Genomic DNA, 22012 nt, shown 5'->3' on the forward strand with positions numbered 1-22012 from the left:
AATTTTTATATATAAATATATAATAATAGTTTTTGGAAATATTTTATTTTATCGCAAAACAATGATTTAATGTCACAAAATCAAGTCACAAAAATAAGTCACAAATTTAAGTCGCAAAATTAAGTTGCAAATATATTTTATTAATTTAATATTTTATTATAATTTTATTTATAATATTATATATATTTTTTATTATAATTTTTTTGTAATATTTATAGTAAATAAAAATTATTTAACATTTTTTTTTAAAATAATCTATCTTAAGATTGTTTATTTTAAAATTTTATTAACAAATTGATGTTATATTTTTTATTACTAAAATATATATCTTTTTAACATTGCAGGTCATTAATATCTAAAGAATTTTACAATTTTAAAATATTAGTTATAGTAATATTGCATTATAAATTTTTTCTTATTATTTATTAATTTATTATGTATATTTTTTTTTATCTGTATTTATATCAACTTTAATTTTATTTTTTACATAATTATTAGATTTGTTTTTTTAAGTAGTAGTTTATATAAAACAATTTTTTTTACTGTTGTTTTTATATCCAAACACCAATGGATATCTTAGATTTAATATATTTTCAAATTATAACAATTCATAAAAAAAATTTTGCATATTTATTAATTTTTATATTTTTTTAAATTAAATAATAAATTATTTTTATTTACAATAGTTAGTTGTTATGATCACTTTTTTCATTTAATTTTTTAAAGATTAAAACACACACGTCTATATAAAAATACAAATAATATTTTTAAAGCTGTCAAAATAGACATAAAATAGTTTTGCTTCGTCTAGAACATTTTCAAACAAATTTAAATTTTTTCATGAATTTTAAATTTTCATAGTAACAATATCATTGTATTTGTTAATTAATTTTAGTTAAATATAAATAAATTTACTAAATACTAATTTTATTTCAATTTTATTATATTAAAAACATTTATTATTCTCTACAATTTTATTAAACAAAAAATATATAAAAAAATTAATAATTATATTATACTTTTGTACTTTTAAAAACTGTATTTATAGGGTGTATAACAATAATACTTTCTTCAATATTCCCATAACAGATATGTAAAAATAATTTTCTTAATGGTTTACTTTATAGAAAAAAAAATAAATTAATGGTAAAAAAAATTGTTACCTTAAAATTAAACCTGCATAAAATAGTCCAAATGAATGTAAGTCAAGAATCCAATTAATTGAAGATGCTGCAAGTCCTTCAATTTTTTCACTTTTAATATACAAAAAATTAATTATTCTTGTTAAATTGTATATTACAAAAAGAATAAAACAAAAAAAATCTAAAATACTATAAACAACTAATTGAATGTCTTGTGAAGATTTTTCTTTATTTTTTTTTAAAAATTTTGTTAATTTATATATTGTAATAATATTCATTAAAATTGAACTAATAGCTATAGGAATAATATAGACAAATGTATAAAACATAACTATATAAGGTGCATTGTAATTTTCAAAAGTAATTATATATCCTGAAATTGTTTTTAAATAAATGTACGACGGTTTTAGACAAATTGTTACAATTCCATAAATTATTCCAATTATTAAAGGTACAATTATATACATTTTCATTTTTGTCTCTGAAAACCAATAATTTATAAGAAATGGATATGACAATGCTAAAAATCTATTAAAACTTGTAATTAATGATATTGTATATATAATCGTATAACATATTGCTACTGTTAAATAATAAGATGCAGCAAGAATATTATTGTTTTCAAAAAATGTACCAAATATGTTCATTTTAGCAGCTCTTGAACAAACAAGTGTTGAAAGCACAATTAAAAGATCAGCATATGCTTTATACAATAAAAAAGGGTAAAATTGATTATTATAAACAGGATTTTTATTAATTAAAATTTCTCTTGTTAAAATAATCACAAAAATAAGTAATAAAAAATAAGATGGAATAATATAAGCAAGCTGTATTATATTTACAGTTGAAATCATTCTAAAAAATTATAAAATTATTATACACTAAAAAATAATAATATTTAAAAATAATTTTTTTATTTTGCTTCATGTATTTTTTTGCAATCTAATATATATATATTCAAATTATTAATATTTTAATTTTAAATATTTAATAAAAAATGTAAACAATTCTTTATAGATAAACTATAATTGTTATCTAGCAAAATAGACTTAAATAATTAAAATTTTTTAAATGTTGCTTTATAATTATAAATTTTGATTTACTATTAATATTGAATAGTTTATTGAACGCTTTATTTCTTTATTTTAATGTAATATTATTAACAAAAAATTATTTTTTTATTCATATATTTTAAAGTTAAATTAATAAAAGCTGATAATTTAATAAAATATTTTTATTTTTGAATAAAAAATCATAAATCCATTTTTGTTTTAATAAATTAAATCTATTTTTATTGAAAAAAAAAAATTTATTATTTAAAAATTTACTGATAATTTTTAAGTTAATATTAATATTAAAATATTATATAAACAGAATTCAATGTAGAAAAATATTAAATCTCTGATGACTTTTAAATGAATAATAAAAAAAATTAAAAATAAGATATTTTGCGATGTTATAATTATTAATTACTTTAATTGTTTGATATAAGTACGCAAAATATGATAATAATAAAACAATTTTTTTTATAAATAGATATAAAAAAAGAATCACAAGAGTAATAGATTTTAAAACTTAAAAATTATCATTGTAGTGAATCTTACAAAAAGGTAATTATAAAAAAATCAAGCTAAATATATTATGATTAATAAAAAAATATTCTTGTTTAATTATATTCATTCTAAATTTATCAAAATAATGTAATATATATAACATAATTTTTTTTAAAATAAAAAATATTTAAGCTATAAAATTTGAATAATTTTGCAAAATTTTTATTTTTACAAAGTAAATTTAAAATAATTTTTTGTGGAAAAAATACTTCAATGACAATGACTTTAAAAATGTATTTTTTTAAAGTTTTAAAATAAGTTATACTCAATGACTTTATATATAATTACATCATAATCTTTTTTAAAGTTAAAAAAATTTTTAACCGAATAAATTTAATTTTAATATTACAAAATTGTACTTTGTTTTTATATACTTTTTTTAACAATTAATTAATTAATTTTTTATTTTAAAATAAAAGTAATTTTTCACGTGATTAAACTTTGTAAAAATATTTAATAAATATTTGATAGTTATATTTATTAAAAATTAATTTTAATCAAAATTAAATTTTTAAAAAAAAATGTTATTTCATTTTATTTCAACGTATAATTTTATTAATTGTAAATAAGTTATTTGCATATTTGATAGTATTATAATAAATAAAAAATATTCATCAATGAACACATAAAATTATTTTACCACATTTAAAAAAGTTTTAATGTTATATGTTCAAAATATTTGACATTTATTTTTATTTTAAAACAATTCACATATATTTATCATACTTTAAAATTAAATAAGTAATTTTTTTTCTCTAAATTTATAGAAACCATACATTTTATTGATACTTAAAAGTTTATTATTTTTAATTTAATGTTTACAAATGTCAAATAGCAAAAGAAAACTTAAGGTATCAAATTTAACTTTAAATATTTTTTTCTAATGAAATATTAAATAAATTTTAATAAAAATTTACTTTTTACTTCTACAAATCTAGATTCTAATATTTGCAATATTTTACATATTTTTATAGATGATTTTTAAAGTAACTACCATATATTAACTCTTGTGATTTATAATATAATAAATGGCATTATAAATAGAAAAGAAACTATATAATCAATAAAATAAATATAAAAATTATAAAATATTAATTACTTTATAAAAAAGGCAAAAATAAAATATATCTAATTAAATATGACACTTAAAATTTTTTGCAAAAAAAATTAGTTTTATTAATTATAAAAAACGATGTTACTAAATTCTCTCTTTATATTTTTTTTAAATATAAAATAAAAATAATTTTTTTTAGAATTTAAATAATCTTTTAAAATTAAAATTGAAACTAAAAGAATAATGAGTACAAAAAATTAATTATTATTTTATTAAAAATTTATAATCAAAAAAAATTTTTTTTGATGTAAATTATACTTTTGATTATATTAAGTAATTATATATTTTAAAATAATTTTTAAAATGCTATTATATGTTACAAAAGTAATTATATATGTCTTAGAAATTTTATTACTTCGAATATAAGTGTATAACTTTTTATTTATAATTTTTTATCAAGACTTTAGAAAAAAATATTAAAACCTTTTCGCTAAACATAAATATTTTAGTAAAAAAAATTTTTAAACAATGTTAAAAAAATTAAATATATTACTAAATAGATTACTAAAAAATATATACATCTAAATAGATTATTAATAATAAAATAATTTTATTTTTATTAAAGTTTTATTTAAAAAAATAAAATATAATATGGAAAAATCTTTTTTTTTTCAATCAAATATATTTATGTAATTGATATTGACAAATTATTTTTTAAAATAAACATCTTTAAGTTTAGCTTAAGTGCATATTTATTATTAATAAAAAATTACTTTGAACTAATATAACTTTTTAAAAAAACATATCAATTTTAAAATATTTATTTTATATGTACTTTTGTAAACCCAATTTTTTTAATTTGTTTGGTAAAAAAATTAATAAATTTTACTATTTGATATATGTATAAAAAGTATTTAATATTATTGAATAATTATTAGAAAATACAAATATTAATAAAAAATCTTTTAAAAAAATGTTTGTTTGTTAATATTCTAAAAATCAACTGTTTTAAATAGTATAATGTTATCAAACAATGATTCAAAAAAATAATATATATGATGTAGTATGTATTCAAATACATGTAGACTATTTTAAATACTTCACAAAATTTGATCATATAAAGTTAACAAATTAGCTTAACATTAATGATAAATAATGTATGATACCTAGTAAATAAATGTTTATTTAATGATACTTTATCTTCTCATCAATACTGTTTATTACTTATTTAAAAAATAATTATTGCAAATATTCATATTAAAGCTTAAATCAAAATATTTAAAATTAAAAAAATTTAAAATTTTCTTAAACAAAGAATCAAATTTAGATAATTTTTCTTTTTATATAATAATCAGATGTTTTTAGATTACATACACAATCATTTGAAATAACGAAAAAATAATTAGAGATTGCAATTTAAAACAAAAATATATAAAAAAAATATAAATAATTAAAAAAAAGTGTTTAGAATAATAAACTAAAAATATAAAATTTTATTTATGCACTTTCAAATAATTTTAAAAAAAGCAATAAATAATAATTAATGTTATCTTTTTAATTATAGTATAAAAATAATTTATTCTATTTTAAGCATTATAATAAGTTTAATTGTTAAGTAATAAAAATTAATGTGAAAAAAATTATTATTTGTAAATAATATTTTCAAAATCTATTTTTAAATTTTTATATTCTTTTATTTTAGTTTTAAGTATTTTTTAAATATACATAATTTTTATATTATTAGAAAACATTTATCTTAAGAATTTATGTTTAAAAAAATGAATTTTATTAATTTGTCTAACCAACCTTTAAAAATGATAATAAAAATATTTAATTATTTTTATATGATTAAGTTTAGTTTATTAAACAGTATTAATAATTTAATATGAATCTCATTGTTTTGCAAAATAGTTATGCATATTATAATTAATTTATCATATTTTATTTGTAAAACAAATAATTATCTAATTTAAATAATATTTTTTATTCAAACTTTATAAAAGTTTAATATTGTATATAAAAATTATATTTGGATCTTATAAAATAAAACATTTAAAAGAAAATAGTTTTGAACTATATTTAATTTTTAAAAAATATATTATTATTATAATTTTAATTCAATCAATTGTTTAAAAATAGTAAAAACTTTTTTTGTATATGATTTTTCAAATTACAATACAATTAATTAATATTTTAAATGACTTGATAAAGTATGATAATATAAAACATAAATAAAAAATATTTCTAAATAATATTATAATATTGTATTTTAAAAATTTTTTAAAGTATTATCACTTAATATTAGATATACTTAATTTTGTATTATTAAAAAAATACATTTGCAAAAGGATAACATTTAAAATAATTATTATTTAAAAAATAATAAAAAATTAATTATAAATATTTTCAAATATATCCATAAAAAGTTTATTTATTTATTTAAAAAAGCTTTTAAAAGATTTACAAATTAATTAAATTTTGATAAAATTAAGAAAGATAGGATAAAAAGATACATACTTTTTTTTTAACAAAACAAATTCTAATATTATAAATATAATTATTATGAAATTATAAAATTTTCCGACAATTCATGGCAATCGCCGTTACTGGAACATTTTTGAAGACTTTTGTCATTATCTCCTTCAACATCTAGTAATAATTCTGAAACACACATATTTTAAAATAATATACGTGTGAAAGAAATAAAAAAAGAAGAAAAAAAAATTTTTTTTTTTGTGATAGAAGATGTTAGTAACAGTTGAATAAAAATTATATTATACTTATACAGTAAAAAATTCCAATAAAGCACTCTTATCATAATAAGAATTACCTGGTGATAAAAGCATTGAATTAGATGATTCTAAAAATGTTGTTCTATTATTATATTTATAGGAAGAAGATGTTGATGAAGGATTATCAACATTTTGATTCATTAATACTGAACAATTTGATGATTCATGAACAGGTGTACAATCAGCTTCTTCCATATAAACAGAATCACCAAGATGTGATAAATGACTATCCTCATTTGACAACTCTTCTATATGTGATAATGAAAAATTATCTGAATTATTAATCATTTCATTTGATTCATCAAAATCCGTTGATAATATATCTATTGGTGTATCATCATCCTCATCTGCTGTTGTTGTATTTGGTTGTGGATGTATTGATGTTGAATGTTCAGAATTTATTGATGATATTTGAATATATTCTGATGTTGTTGATGTTGGAATTAATAATTCAATTGGTGAATCATGTGAAGATGGATAATCAGAAGAAGATGTTTCTGTTGTAATACTATAATTAAAATTATGAACAAATGCATCCGTTAAAATTGCATTACTTGAAACTGATATTGGTGGAACATTTATTGTTCGTGCTATTTTTTGTTCAACCATTAAATATATATAATCATCAAATAAAAGTCTTACAAGATGAAATGAACCAAATGATTGAGCTGATCGTAATGTTAAATCTCTTATAACAGCAGATGCATAAAAGTTCCATTCTAATAATAAACTTTTTGCTGCTTTAATAATTGATTTAATAGGTTTATCATGACAATTAGCTAAACATTGATCAACAACAGCTTCTATCCATTCAGCCCATTCTTCAAGTGTTTTTTGTTTTCCCATATTACTTTTAAAATCACTTTCAATATTTCTAACTAAATTATAATCACAACAACAAACCCATCCAGCATGTTCATGAATTAAATCTAGATCAACTCTGTAATTGATATACAAAAAGATTATTACTATATTATATTGATAATCTTTTTTAACTCACCTGGAATAATCAAAATACATCTGCCTAATTTGATCTGGTTTTTGAAAGACTGACCTAGCTGCTTGTGCTACATGATTTATTGATACATATCTTCTTAATGATGTTGAAAACATTCTAACAGTTATAATTTTATTTTGTAAAAATTGTTCAACACAACCTTTAAAAGCATTTGAAATATGATTTTCTAAACTTTTTGCGAAGTTTCTTAAAAATGTAGCAACTGTTCCAGTCATTGTATTACATAAAATATTTGGTATTAAAGTTTCAATTAATGTTTGATAAAAAAGTATATCAAAATTATAAATATAATTTTGAATTATTGGAATATTACATATTCTATGACAAACATTTAAATTATATGTATCTTTTTCTCTATCATTTTTTTGCTTTATATTTTCAATATCTTCTGAATCATCTATCTCAAATGAAATATGCCAAAAATTTTGTAAATATTGGGGTATTGAATTAAAATTGAGACGTTGAATTGTTTCTAAGATACTTTGAAAAATTGTTGTATATGAATTTAAAAATTTAAATATATTTTGTGGTGTTAATTGATAAGATCCCATGTATTCTTTTAAATCATCTAATGATGGAAATGGTATATGTGGCATTTCTTTATGTCTAAATGTATACATATTAAGTTGTGATGTTACAAATTCTCTATCCATCATTAATACATCATTACTAAAACCATTTTCAAATTGTGATAATGTATTATTATTTTTAAATATTGAAAAATGATTTGTAATATCTCTTTTAACACCTTCAGGGGAAGGTATTAATAATTTAAGAGAATCGTCTGAATTATCAGAATTGTAGTCATCAGATAAACTTCTATAAAATAAAAAATAAAAATTAATTAATATAATTAATATTTTAATATATTTATAAATATATCTTACTTTTATAAACAATCTCTATCTTAATCTTATAATTTATTGTTATTTTATTAATAATAATAAATACAGACTCAATAAATATATTTTAAAACACCTTGCATTTTTATTCCTTTTCGTCTTTTTAAATGCAAATGAAAGCTAATTAAAGTAAAAGTAAAATACTTCCTACCGAAATCCTTCTAATATAAACCTCATTTATTTTTAATTGACTAATTAAATGTAAGATATAGTTAGTATGGTATTAAGATAATCATAAATCATAAATTATTACTTTCCACATTAATTAAAAGTATGTTCTTACCTTTTATGTTGAATAGCAGTTTTTGTATAGTTAGAAGAATAATTTGTGATATCAGAACGACGTATATTAAATGAATTATTATTACTGTTAATAGAAGATCCATTATTCAATGGTGAAGAAGCAGTAGTATTAGTTGTATTGGTAGTTGTCGTTGTTGATGATTGTTGACGTTTACTTCTATAAAAAAAAATTTTTTTTTCAATAATATATATTTAACAATAAAAGTATTAATAATTATAAAAAAAAAAATAAAAGAACAAAAAATATATATTTTTATCTTTTTACGATATATATATATATATATAATAATAATATAAAATTCTTTTTCTCTTACCTTGTTCCCGAACCTCTTGTTGCTCTGGTTGCTTCTTCTTCTTTTGTTGACAATTTTGCTAATTGGCTATCTGGTTTAATTCTAATACCATAATAATGATATTTTGAATTCCCTCTAGTACCTAATCTTCGAGTTCTCAAACCCAAAAATACAGATCTTATTAATTTACCAAAACTTGCAGCATTAACAGGCTCTATTTTATGTTCATTACAATGTTTTATATAATGATTATATAATGTACACCTAGGTAATGATGTCCCATCCGCTGTTTCATAATTTGTTACAAGCCATTGAATCTTAAATTAATATAATAAATTATAGATAGGTAAATATATATAATAAGAGTTACAACAAAGAAAAATTGCTTTTCTATCATAATTATAAATATAAATATAAAAGTAATTAATGGCTTCCCTCTTTATTATAAATTTTATATTTTAATATATAAGAAAAAAAAAAATTTTTTTTAATAAATCATATAATAAACTTACAGTAGCTGGTGATGCTCTAGTAGCATGAGCCATCTGCGCAGAAGCATCCTCTTCATTCCCAGATATTGGTGAATTACCCTGATTTACAGTATTATTTTGAATAAGGTAATTTGTTTGTGGTGAATTAACTTGATTATGATACTAAAAATATTTTTTAAAAAATTATGTAAATTATATTAAATATTATTTTTTTTTTTAATTTTAATACCCTTATATTAGATACTTTGTTTTTAAATGGTCTTCCTCTTTTTTTAACATATCTTCTTTTTTTATTATTTATTTTTCCCTCAGTTGAATATTTGAGGTCAGGAGATGAAATTGAAGGCGAATACATAATTAATCTAGTAAAATCTATTAATTTTTATAAATAAAATTATTAAAAATATATTATTAACTACAATATATAAAATAAAACAATATAAATATATAATAAATTATTATACCTTATCGAGAAAAAAAAAAAGAATAATAAAATGAAAAAAAAAATAAGGGAGAAGAAAAATATATATACAATATAAATAAATTATAAATTAATATATTTTTGCTAATTTTTACCTATCTAAATAGGATAGATGTAAAGATATAACAAAATGAAAGGATGTCTTATTGAAAATCCTTTTAAATATTATTATTTAAAATGAAACAGATGCATGAGAGGAGAGAAAAATGTACCCTTTTCAGAAAAGCTTTATGTAATGTTTATGTGGTTGTATGGCATTCAAAACTGTTATACTACTATCAAAAAGGTGCTGCTACCTTACTAATAGCTTCAGTCCAATATAATGAAGTATATCTTACATATTAATATCTTAAAATATTTTTCACATAAATATGTCAGAGAAGGAAAGATTAAAAAAAAAATATTTTTTAATATATGTGATAAAATATATGGTCCTATATTTATTTTAGATCATATAGTATTTTTTTAAACATTTATAATATTAAAATATATGATATATTAATAAAAAACTAGCAAAATGTTATAATAAAAAAATAAATAAGTTAATAATAAATAAAAAAAAATATTTTATCTTTATTATAGCTAAATTTTTTTATTACTTATTTTACCTATAAAATGGGTTAAACGTTTAAGTTTATTTCATATTTAAATAATACTTAAAGACATATATAAGCTTATCTTTGTCTTAAATATACATGGCAAATTATGATTGTAAAAAAAGAAGGAAGTAAGTTATTTAAATGTAAAATTTTTAAAATAAAAACAAATAAAAACTTACATTATAATATCCTTGATACGGTTCAGCATTATTGTTATATCCATAACATACAGTGCTAAAAGCAACCATTTTTTTTATAAATTATCATATAATTTTTATTTTTCAAATTTTTTAATAATATTTTTTTTTTTGAATTTTTTAAACAATTTTTCTTTATTATTTTTATCTTTAGATGGAGTAATAAAGTTTTGTGATAGAAGAATAAAATTTGAATATTGATATATTTGTGAATAATTTGTATATCCCAATAAATTATTATGGTTTATTTACTTATTTTTTTTGTAAATATATATATATAAGAATACTTTCTTTCCAAATATTATAAGAAATTTTTTTATTATCAAAGCCTGTTGATAGAAGAAATAATAATAAAAAAAAAATGATTTTTTTTAAACAGTATATTAATAAATATCTTTAATATTTATATATAAAAAAATATGTATATATATAAATATATTTACTATAACTTGAAATCTTAAAGTTTAGGATTAAATTGATATTAAATAAAGATAAGAAAGTAGGGATAATATTTATATATTAAGATACTGTATAATAAATAATATATTTATCATTCTCTGTCTTTGGGAAAGATACATATATATATATAACATAGATTAGTTTTAGTAATTAATAATAAAGGTAAAATTTAATATATTTAACTAAATTTAGTAAAAATTTTATAGTTATTTTAATAAAAATTCATATTTATTATTATATATATATGAGATAATAAATAGCTAATAAAAATATTAAAATACAATAGAATATTTAGGATTGGGAAGGTCATCAAAACAAAAGATTCTAATATGTCTCAAATAATAATAGTCCATCCTAATCATTTCTATCTATCTATCTATTTGTATATATTTTGATATAATATTAATTACATCAATAGAATAGTATTTTATAATAGAAATTATATCTATCACTCTACCTAGGAGGGCGGAATCAAATATTTTATACTTTTAATAAAAAGATATTGAAAATGTGCCTTGATGCCATCAAAAATTTTACTTATTATTATTATTATTAGAATAGGACAATCTTTAAGCTTTGTAGCATGTACTAGTAAGATGAATATTACTATTAAAAATGAACATATGTATGTCTTTAAAGTTATAAGAAGCACCTGGAAAAGATGATGGTGTATTATATGTATCAATTTATAATATATTTTTCAAAAGAAAATAGGTATTTATAAATGGTGAGATAAAAATGGTAGTGAATAAATAATGACAATAACATATTATTCACCACAATGAATAAATAAATGGATATTCAAATCCTAAGGTTTTCTATAAAAAAATTAAAAGGTACTGGATAAAGATAAATTTAAGCATGTATTATATGATTTATAAGTATGAAAAAAATATATATATAACATATGAGTATATATTTATAATAATGGTAATTTAAAGTACATGTAGTATTATATAAAAATAAAATTATTAATTTTAAAAAAAAATATATATATATAATTCAATAATTTTTATTAATATAACTTAAAATATTAAAGATGTTTTTTTTACATTTATAAAAATAAAAATAACTTTAAAGGGAAAAAAGATATTATTTATAAATGATGAAAGCCGTTAATTAAGCTGTCACAGGTGGCATTAATAATTACATGAGAAAAAAAAAACCATTTTACAAGCATAAGAAATTGTAACATATGGAAGATGACTGTTAAGGAGGAAAAGATTATATAAATTAATGTTTATTCATCTTTTAGAACATTTCTTTAATAACTTACAACTGACAGAAGGATATTAAAGTTTTTTCAAATTCATTCCATACTCCATCAGAAAAAAAATGATTCTTCAATTTTAGATTATTCATAATAATAATAATATATATATATATATATATATATATATATATACATATATATAATTTATTTAATTAAACAATTTTGAAAAATAAAATTTAATTTAAAATATATAAGAATGAAAAAAAAATTTAAAAAAAAAAGATGTTTTAAAATTTTTGGTTGTTATGGTTTTACTACTATTATTCTTCTTTTTGTAAAAAATAAGATATAGCAAATATATATAGTAAAATTTATTTCTATTAAATATTAACAGAAAAAATATTATAATGTCTTAGAATAATATTATATTAAAATTATATTTATACATTTTAATGTTGTAAAAAATTTTTTACAAAAAAAAAGTATATTATTAAAATGGTGATAAAAATGATAACATATTATTCATATTTTATACATCATTAAGATTGAAAAAATTATCCTCTTATCAATGGAATAAAAAGTATTTGCCTTTAAGACAACTTCTCAAATACAAGACAACCATCTCCAAGGTATGTGATGATAAAATATGGTTTATGAAAGTTAAAAAGAAAAAAAAATTTTTTTTTTTATTATTTAAAATAATTTCTCTTAAAACCTTTCTATTAATATGTTAACAAATATTAATTTATTCATAAGTAGTCATCTTTTTTCCTTACCAACTGATTTTGGTTGCCTAGATATGTAATGATATATATATTGAAGCACGTTTTTCATGATTGCTAGGATACAATTCAGTTGAAAGAAAATTATTAAAATACTTAATTACATACCTATAAACGTATTTTTGTTACCTAGGTTATTCTTTATCAAAATTTTTCATTTATTTTACTTTTAATAAATAAATTTTATTTAAAAAAATCAACTTTTTTTTAATGATACATCTATTTATTAATTACTACTATAACTTATACTTTTATTTTAGTTTTACGTTAAATAGATAAAAATATTTTTTCTTTCTATTCCCACCTGGTACCATCTGGACCTTTTCGGTAGTTGTTCCTTCAATCATTATATATTGTAATAAACTTCTAGGAAGTCGGCTACCTTCTTTTAATAGTTACAAAAGAGTCCTGGTAGAGATAATAAATTATTATACCTTTCTGCTATATTACGCTAATCATTATTAAAAAGACTTCCTTACTATAATAGTAATACTTTCTCTTGCAATTAATTTTAGATAGGTATCCTATATTTAGGTGGAAAATCATAATGATAATTTTTAAAGTAGAAAATATTGTTTAAAATTATATTTGTTACAAAATATTTTTTCTCAATATAAATTATGGGATAGTATGAAAAATAAAAGTAATAATAAAAAAAAATATTGTTAATAAATACAAATGCATAAATAGTCCTTTGATAAAAAATTTCTTTTTTTATTAATTATCCTAATTATTTTTTAATATTATTTTTATAATATATATTTAAATGATAAAGAATTAATTTTATCTATTATCATTTAATTATTTATAATATATTTTTTCTTTGATAAATAATTGGAAGAAACTCAAATTTTATTCTTTTTAAATAATTATTTTTTTTTTTTATATAATTTATTAAAATAATATGTAAAAAAAATTTTTATAACTAACCTGTTATTGGATTGAGGTGTTAGAGGATACGAATCCATTTGTACAGGTGTAATTAATGTTGAATTTCTAATAGTGGAATGATAAAATGGCAAAAAATAATTTGATGTTTCTTCAATATAATTATATGGATTATAATTTTTTGTCAAATGTGATGCAATATTTAATTGACTTAATCCAAAACTTGAAGTATCATAAAAATTTGTTGTTCCTTGTTCAGTTGTAAGCGTTTGAAGTGATGATGATAATGTATCAGTAAATTCGTTTGTATTATTAATATTTGATAAATTTTGTATGGAATTTGTTTGATTGAAAACATCAAAATTCCATAAAAAATTTGTTCCAACTGTTGGTTGTGCTAGTGAAACACCTATATTATTACTTTCACTATTTATGGATAATTGGCTTTTATTAATGAAATTTGTATTATCTTTAGATATTTCTAAAATACTTTCTAAAAATCACTATATATAGATATATTATTTAAAGTAGGTTAATTATACATAATTTTTAAAATGAAAAAAAAATAAATAAAAAAAAATTGTTATTTATAAAATTAATCCTTAAATGTAAGATATAAAATGTTATATAAAAAAATAGTTTTTTTTTTTTCGTTATTAATATTATAAAAATTATAATAATAATAAAGCAATTAGTAAGTAATTATTAGATTTTAGTTTTTAACTGTAAAAGATAAAACAATGATAATTTGTTATATAAAAATTTATTTTGTTTATTGATTAAAAATTTTATAAGGATTTATTGTCCTTCTTTGTTTTTATTTAATTTTTCTAGAAATTTTAAAATATTTTATTAATATATATTATACTACTGTTAATATAAATATAAAGTTAGTAAATATTGTGGACACACTTGTTAGACAGCTAGATTCTGTATAAATGTTAATATTATATAACAAATAATTTATTAACAAACATTGATAAGAATAATGAAATAATAATTTCTCTTAATAAATAAAAAATAATGAATAAAATTTTTTAAAAAAATTATATTTATATAAAAAAATTATAAAAATCATTTTTTTATTACTAAAAAAATATTTATTTCATTTTACATATTTTTGTCTAATTTAATTAATTTTTTTTTATTTTAAAATATCTAATTTATACATATATATATATAGTTTTTTTTTATGTGTAATGGTTAAAACAACTATTAATTATTGTTTATAAAGATTGGTACATGGTTAATTGATAATTAAAAATGATATATCATGACAATGGATTTTGTTTGTAATTTAACCTACGTATTAATACTAATTTCTTGTTATCATATTAAATATTAATCTCCAATACTGTTCTTTTAAATTTATATTTGTATGAAAATAATAATTAAGAAACCTTAATAATATGAATACCTTTTTCTATATATATATTGAAAAATACTGTATAATAAAGTTCATGAAACTTTTGACTACCTTAATAATATATTTGATTCAATATATATGTATAATATTAAGAAGAAAGTAGGGAAAAATTAAATAAGATTTAAAAATTATTTATTAAACTTTATTAAATATATGGATAAAATATTTTTAAAAATAAGTAAATTATTAAAATATATTAATTATGTAAGGTACCCTATAAAATATATTTATAAGATAGAACAATTTTATAAACTTTGATATATGTAAATAATTTAAAAAAAAAATGATGTAGAAATTATAATACTATAAACAGGTGAAAAATAGTCAATAAATTGATAAAAAAAGCATATATAAAATTATGATTTTTAAGGTAATATATTGTTTTAACTAACTATCTGTTATAAAAAGAACAAAGTAAAAAAAAAATATATATATGTATCTGTCCTATATATGCATGAAAGTGGAATACTGTAGAGGAAATAAAATATTATTTAGTAATTACATATAAATTATTATAGATTTATCAATTTTTTTTTTGTTTAAGCTTTATATATATTTATATAATAGAATGTTATAATATATTAACAAAAATAAAATAGAATCCATTTATTTTGGAAGACTTGGTAGAAAAAAAAAAGATAAAATATAATACTGTTTACAAAAACAGTCATTTTTTTATACCTCTTATATATTTTTAAATAATTTTGTTTAAAAAGTAATATTTTAATATAATAGTATATAGACATTAACAAATATTTATAATATAAAAATATTAAAAAAGTTAAAGTAATAATATTCATACATCTTTTCAAAGATATTTTATATGAAATAAATATAAAAAAAACAAATGTAATGTGAAAAAGGGAAATTGATAAATGAATTTTTATAAAGTATATACTTACCTTTTCCGGATATGAATGAGGATTCTATTTGAAGGGAAGGTATATTTGAATAATTATTAATCTTGTAATGTTCCATTGAGTTAGGATGTATATATACTAAAAAAAAAAAGTACAAATGTTTTAGGTTTAGTAGTTAAAAAAAAAAAAACATATATGTGTAATTTTAGTTTATTTTGTATTACTAAAAAAATATAAAATAATTATTAATTTTTAGTTAACATATCATTTAAAAAATATTTTGTATTATTTTTTTTTGTAAGAAATAATTTTTTAGTTTTAAAAAATGATTATCACAATAGTGGTTAATATTTATAAAATTTTATTTTTAATAGAAATAAATAATATCTTATCTTAAATATTGCTAAAAAAGAATCATATTATTGTTTGTAATATTAACAATGCTTAATATTTTTAAAAAAAATGGTCATTTTTAGTTTTGATAAATATGATTTATTTCAATATTAATTCTTTTGTTCCATCAATCTATTTATGATTGTAAAAAAAAAAATATAACAAATGAATATATTTGGATCCATTATCCATTGATGGCATATTTCTTTGTTACATTTTCTACACCAATTATTCTAAAGAAAATTTTTTGTATATCTTATTTAATAATAGCTTCATTTTATTTAACTCATATAAATAATGTAATATTTAATGGTGTACTGTATTTATAAAAATAAAACAATTATTATATGAAAAAAAAAAGAATTTTTTTTAAATATCAATATTCTTTTTATTATATATTATACAAATTATTTATTCGTTCTTTTATACTAATTAAGTAAATCTTTTTTTAAATAATTTTATTAATTTTTTTTAAAATTTCTTTTAAAACTACAATTTAATTAATGAATGATGTAAAAGTAATCTGTTAAGTTTATCTTTAATCATATTATAGTAAATTATTTAATTTATCTAGACAATAAATTAGATTCACAGTTGGTAGAATACCTTAGTGAGAGGTCATATAAATTTAAATATATTATTTACATAATTATTATAACTTATTCACCATATCTTTCCGTATTATTTTCTTATCGAAGGTTATATTTTTTGTTTCACAATGCCATTGAAATATGGTCATTTTTGTTAATATAATATGATTAAATATTTTAATACGTATATATTTTAATAAAAATTTTTAGTTAATTAATATTTAAAAGTTTCACCTTTATGTGAAATTAAATAATCACATAATGTAAATCATTACATAAAAATTATATTTTGATACAGTTTTCGTAATTTAAATAATATTATGTAACCTTAATAAAATACTTATAATTAATAAAACATTCTAGATTATGGTAATATTTATTTCATTTTACATAAATATTCTCATAAATAAATAATATTAGCTGTCACATGAAATTTTTAGGTGTGTGTTTGTATACTTTTAATACATTTTAATATCCACAAAAGACATCTGTATAATAAAATTATAATTCAAACAAAAGAAAAAAAATTTAAATTAATATTTATTATCAATTAATAAATTGAATATGTCAAATACTACATTTAATTCAAGATATATTAAAAAAAATAATTATAATAATTAATAAAATAAATCATTTTAATTTAAAAATTATTATATTATAGTTTGTTTTTTTTTTAAATAAAATTCCTCTTTTTCTTTTATATTGTTATTTTTTTTTTGTGACAGAAAGAAAAAAGATGTCAGGTAATGTTTTATCTCTTTTCAATTTACATTTTCTTTTACCTTCTATTTTCTTTGTTGTAATATATATATTATATAATTTCGTTTTTTTTTAATAAACAATTTTTCTATTTTTACTTTTAAAAATTTTAATTATTTTGTACATGAAATTTTGTTTATTTTAAATATATATATATAAGATAATAAGTTTGTTTTGTATAAAGATAAAAATAATTGTTATTCATTTTTTTCAAATATAAATACTTTTATAATCCAATTAAATTGTAATTTTGAAATGATCCATTAGATAATGAAATAACAGGAACATTTGATTCTGGAAAAAATTTTTTTTGATATTGGTTCATATAAAAGTAAGGTGTTCTTACAATATGCGACGATGGTGACGTTGAATTATTACCAAAGTATTGGGTACAATTATTGGTAGTATTTATTGATAATGGAGTCATAGATGTTGAAGGTGGTATTGGTGAGAAACCATTATTTGTTGAAAGGACTGGTGATATAATATAGTCTTGGTGGTCAGAAGTATTAAATGAAAGATTCTTACGATACCTTGCACGACGATTACTAAACCATGTCTAAAATAAAAAAATTTTATTATTTTTTTTTTCATTAATAATTATTTACCATTATTTTTTCTTCACTTAAATTTGTTATTTTTGATAATTTTTCTCTTTCTTCTGGATTTGGATAGGTATTAATTGAAAATAAATTTTCTAAAGCTTTAAGTTGTTGAGCATTAAATGAAGTTCGATTTCTTCTTCCTTCATATGATCTAGTAGGGCTTTTGTCAAATGATATTTTTTCATCATTTTTTTTATTATTTTCACTTGACTTTGTATTAACAGCTAAAAAAAAACAATAAAAGTTTATAATAAATTTAAAATTTATATATATTATTATTAATTTAATTATTGTATAGTTATATTATCAAATAAAATATTTGTCAATTTAAAAGATATCAAATCTTATATATAATTAAATTGAGTAATATTAAATATAAGAGGAACAAGTTTAAATTTATTTTATGACACCATAAATATCTTTTATTTAAGCTTTATTTAGACTGTTAAATGATACCATATTTTATATGTATACTATTTTTTTTTTATAATGATATATATTATATATATCGTTATTTGATGAGCAATTAAATGTTATTAATAGAATACTAATAGATTTAATGATATTATCATATTAATTATACTTTATGAAGTATTAGATAATACTTTTTACTATATAAAATAGTTTGCTTTTAAATTCAATATACTTTTTTTTATTTATGGCATTCTTTTTTAATTTATGATTCCTAATATGTCATTTTGACAGTTTATTGGAAATTAAATTACTATTACAAAAGAAAATTTTTTTTTAGATTAAATAAAAATTTTAAATAAAATTTTACAAAAATAATATTAATATTAATAGCGTAAAAAACTTTTCAAATAAATTATTACACATTTTAAAAAATTTTAAATATTAATGTTTAAAAAAGTGCTTTTACTAGTTATTAAACTTACACAAAATTTTATCTATACTAAATGGTAATTCATTGTTTAAAGACAATTTTTTGCTTTTTTCTGTAGAACATGAATCTGCTACTTTTTTAAATTCAATAATTTTAATTAATTTTTTAATTGATGTTAATGATGGAACAGTTTCATCTGTACATATCTTATTTGCAATCAATTTCATACGTATATCATTTGCATTATAATTAGGATTCAATTTCATAATATTAGCAACATCTTTCTCAATATAATTTATTGATATTCTTGATTTTAAAGAACCATGAACTTGCCTTGGTGATACTGATCCTGTTTCAGCAAAACGATTTAATATCTTTGACACAGCTCCATGTGAAACTTTTAATTGTCTTGAAATATTGCACGGTTTTACTCCATTTTTTGCTAATTCAATTATTTTTAATCTTACATACGTAGGCAATGGTTTTCCATTTATAAACATACCACCAAGTTGATTAACACGTCCCTGTAACAATATCACACAACATTTAAAAGAATATTATATATGTATATATTTTAAAATTAATTTATAAAAAATGAATATTTATATAAAAAAAAATCATTTTTATATTTTATTTTTAACTTACCTGTCCTAAAATATTTATAAATTTAACTTGCTTGTCGTACATTAAACTCATATTAATTTTCTTATTTATCTTATTAATTAATGATAATTTTCTAAAAAAAATACAGTTACATATAAAAGTTTTAGTAATTTTAAATTTTACACATACTAACAAAATATATTAATTATGCATTAAAATGTCATTTGTACTACTTATCAACAAAATAAAATAAACTAACTACAATTGACTTGAAGACAATTTTGGTTATCAAATATATCACCCACCCTATTATGAATCAGTTGTTAGAAACAGAAAAAAAAAACTATATATATATGTAAAATTAATGTTATTTATATATTATTACAGTACTATAGTATATTCAGAACATGTTTTAACCTAATGTTATAACATCTTATTATTAAGTTTTGTTATTTGGCTTCTAAATTTAATGTCATTTTTTTTTAATAACTTTCAATTTATTAGAATTACTTTAAAAAAATAATAAATATATATTTTATAGTAATAAATATAATAAGAAATAAATTAAATTGTTAATAAATAGTTGATAAAAGATTTATTAATGATAGAATTATAAAAAGATAATATTATTAGAAAACATTATTTTTAACTATATTTATATTAATTGTTAATCACAAAAATTATAAATTAGTATATACTTGTGAATAAAATGATTACATAAAAGTGATTCTTAATTGTTAGATATATATTTATCGCCAACCCTAAAATCAAAAAGTTACGGAGGCTGAACTTTTTTTCTTATCTAATTTTATAGCAACTTTTAATAAGTCACAGCGGCATCCATAACTATCATCATAATCAATCTTTTATGGAATATTTAAGCATATTTATATAGACATTAATTATAAGTACTCATAAAATAATATTACAAAGTAACACCCCTTTTTATTTACACAAAAATTGTATGGTGTAGGTGTGAAAAATTTTTTAGTTAAAAATGTATTTTTTTTTTTTTAAATTTATATATATTATTATAAATAAATAATATATATTTATAAAAGATCAATTTATAACTATTAAAAAATATGAAGACAAAAAATTTTATATTTTAAAATTTTTGAAAAATAATAATTTTTTGTGTTAAAATTCTTTTAAAATATATATTATTTTTTCACTATACACTAATAAGATCTCAAAATGTTATAAACTATTAATATTAAATATTTGAAATTGAAGACATGTGAATGAAAAATGAAAAAAGAAGACAAGTTATAATCAACCATGATTTACCAATTAATTTTTCAATTGTTTGAGAATATAAATTAAATATATGTGGTAAATTTATATTATATAAAATAATAAGTAATATTAAAAGAAAAAAAAAAGAAAAGTTATTCTATCAATTATTCACATTTTAAATTCATATAATAAATTAATTGTTAAAAAATTAATTTCACACAATAAATAAAAGATTAAAAATATTAATTATTTTAATCCTATTAAAGACATTAAATAAATGATATAATAATATTAAAAAGATTATTTTCTTATCTGTATTACCTTCACATTTTAATATTTTTACAATTAACGGAGAAAGGATAATTTTAACAGTGTAGTGAGAACATGCTGATTAGTTCTTATAATATTAATTACATAAAATGCCGATAGTTTTAGACAAAAGGAGTCATCATCATTACCAATTACC

At 17.3% G+C, this 22012-nt stretch overlaps 4 protein-coding genes across 4 annotated transcripts; all 4 read right to left on the reverse strand.

Annotated features, from left to right (window-relative positions):
• Positions 1–1159: 1159 nt before the first annotated feature.
• Positions 1160–1996, reverse strand: SRAE_X000094550 (GPCR, rhodopsin-like, 7TM domain and 7TM GPCR, serpentine receptor class v (Srv) family-containing protein; the record flags this gene model as incomplete). The annotated part of the gene is made up of 1 exon (XM_024645350.1): positions 1160–1996. The coding sequence occupies one exon, from the start codon at positions 1994–1996 to the stop codon at positions 1160–1162; it is 837 nt and encodes a 278-aa protein (XP_024510818.1).
• A 4373-nt stretch (positions 1997–6369) lies between these two features.
• SRAE_X000094600 (Rfx) lies at positions 6370–12706 on the reverse strand (the record flags this gene model as incomplete). The annotated part of the gene is made up of 8 exons (XM_024645352.1): positions 6370–6470; positions 6640–7541; positions 7602–8438; positions 8805–8981; positions 9139–9434; positions 9630–9770; positions 10868–10922; positions 12621–12706. 8 exons carry the CDS (start codon positions 12704–12706, stop codon positions 6370–6372), a joined length of 2595 nt encoding a protein of 864 aa, XP_024510819.1.
• Positions 12707–13316: 610 nt separating this feature from the next.
• Positions 13317–16631, reverse strand: SRAE_X000094700 (Hypothetical protein; the record flags this gene model as incomplete). Its single annotated transcript, XM_024645353.1, has 3 exons — positions 13317–13350; positions 14270–14720; positions 16556–16631. The coding sequence occupies 3 exons, from the start codon at positions 16629–16631 to the stop codon at positions 13317–13319; spliced, it is 561 nt and encodes a 186-aa protein (XP_024510820.1).
• A 1850-nt stretch (positions 16632–18481) lies between these two features.
• SRAE_X000094800 (Homeobox domain and Paired domain and Homeodomain-like and Winged helix-turn-helix DNA-binding domain-containing protein) lies at positions 18482–20400 on the reverse strand (the record flags this gene model as incomplete). Its single annotated transcript, XM_024645354.1, has 4 exons — positions 18482–18814; positions 18864–19084; positions 19757–20228; positions 20350–20400. 4 exons carry the CDS (start codon positions 20398–20400, stop codon positions 18482–18484), a joined length of 1077 nt encoding a protein of 358 aa, XP_024510821.1.
• Between the last annotated feature and the right edge of the window lie 1612 nt (positions 20401–22012).

The sequence above is a fragment of the Strongyloides ratti genome, assembly GCF_001040885.1.
Source record: "Strongyloides ratti genome assembly S_ratti_ED321, chromosome : X".
In the NCBI taxonomy this organism is placed as follows: domain Eukaryota; kingdom Metazoa; phylum Nematoda; class Chromadorea; order Rhabditida; family Strongyloididae; genus Strongyloides; species Strongyloides ratti.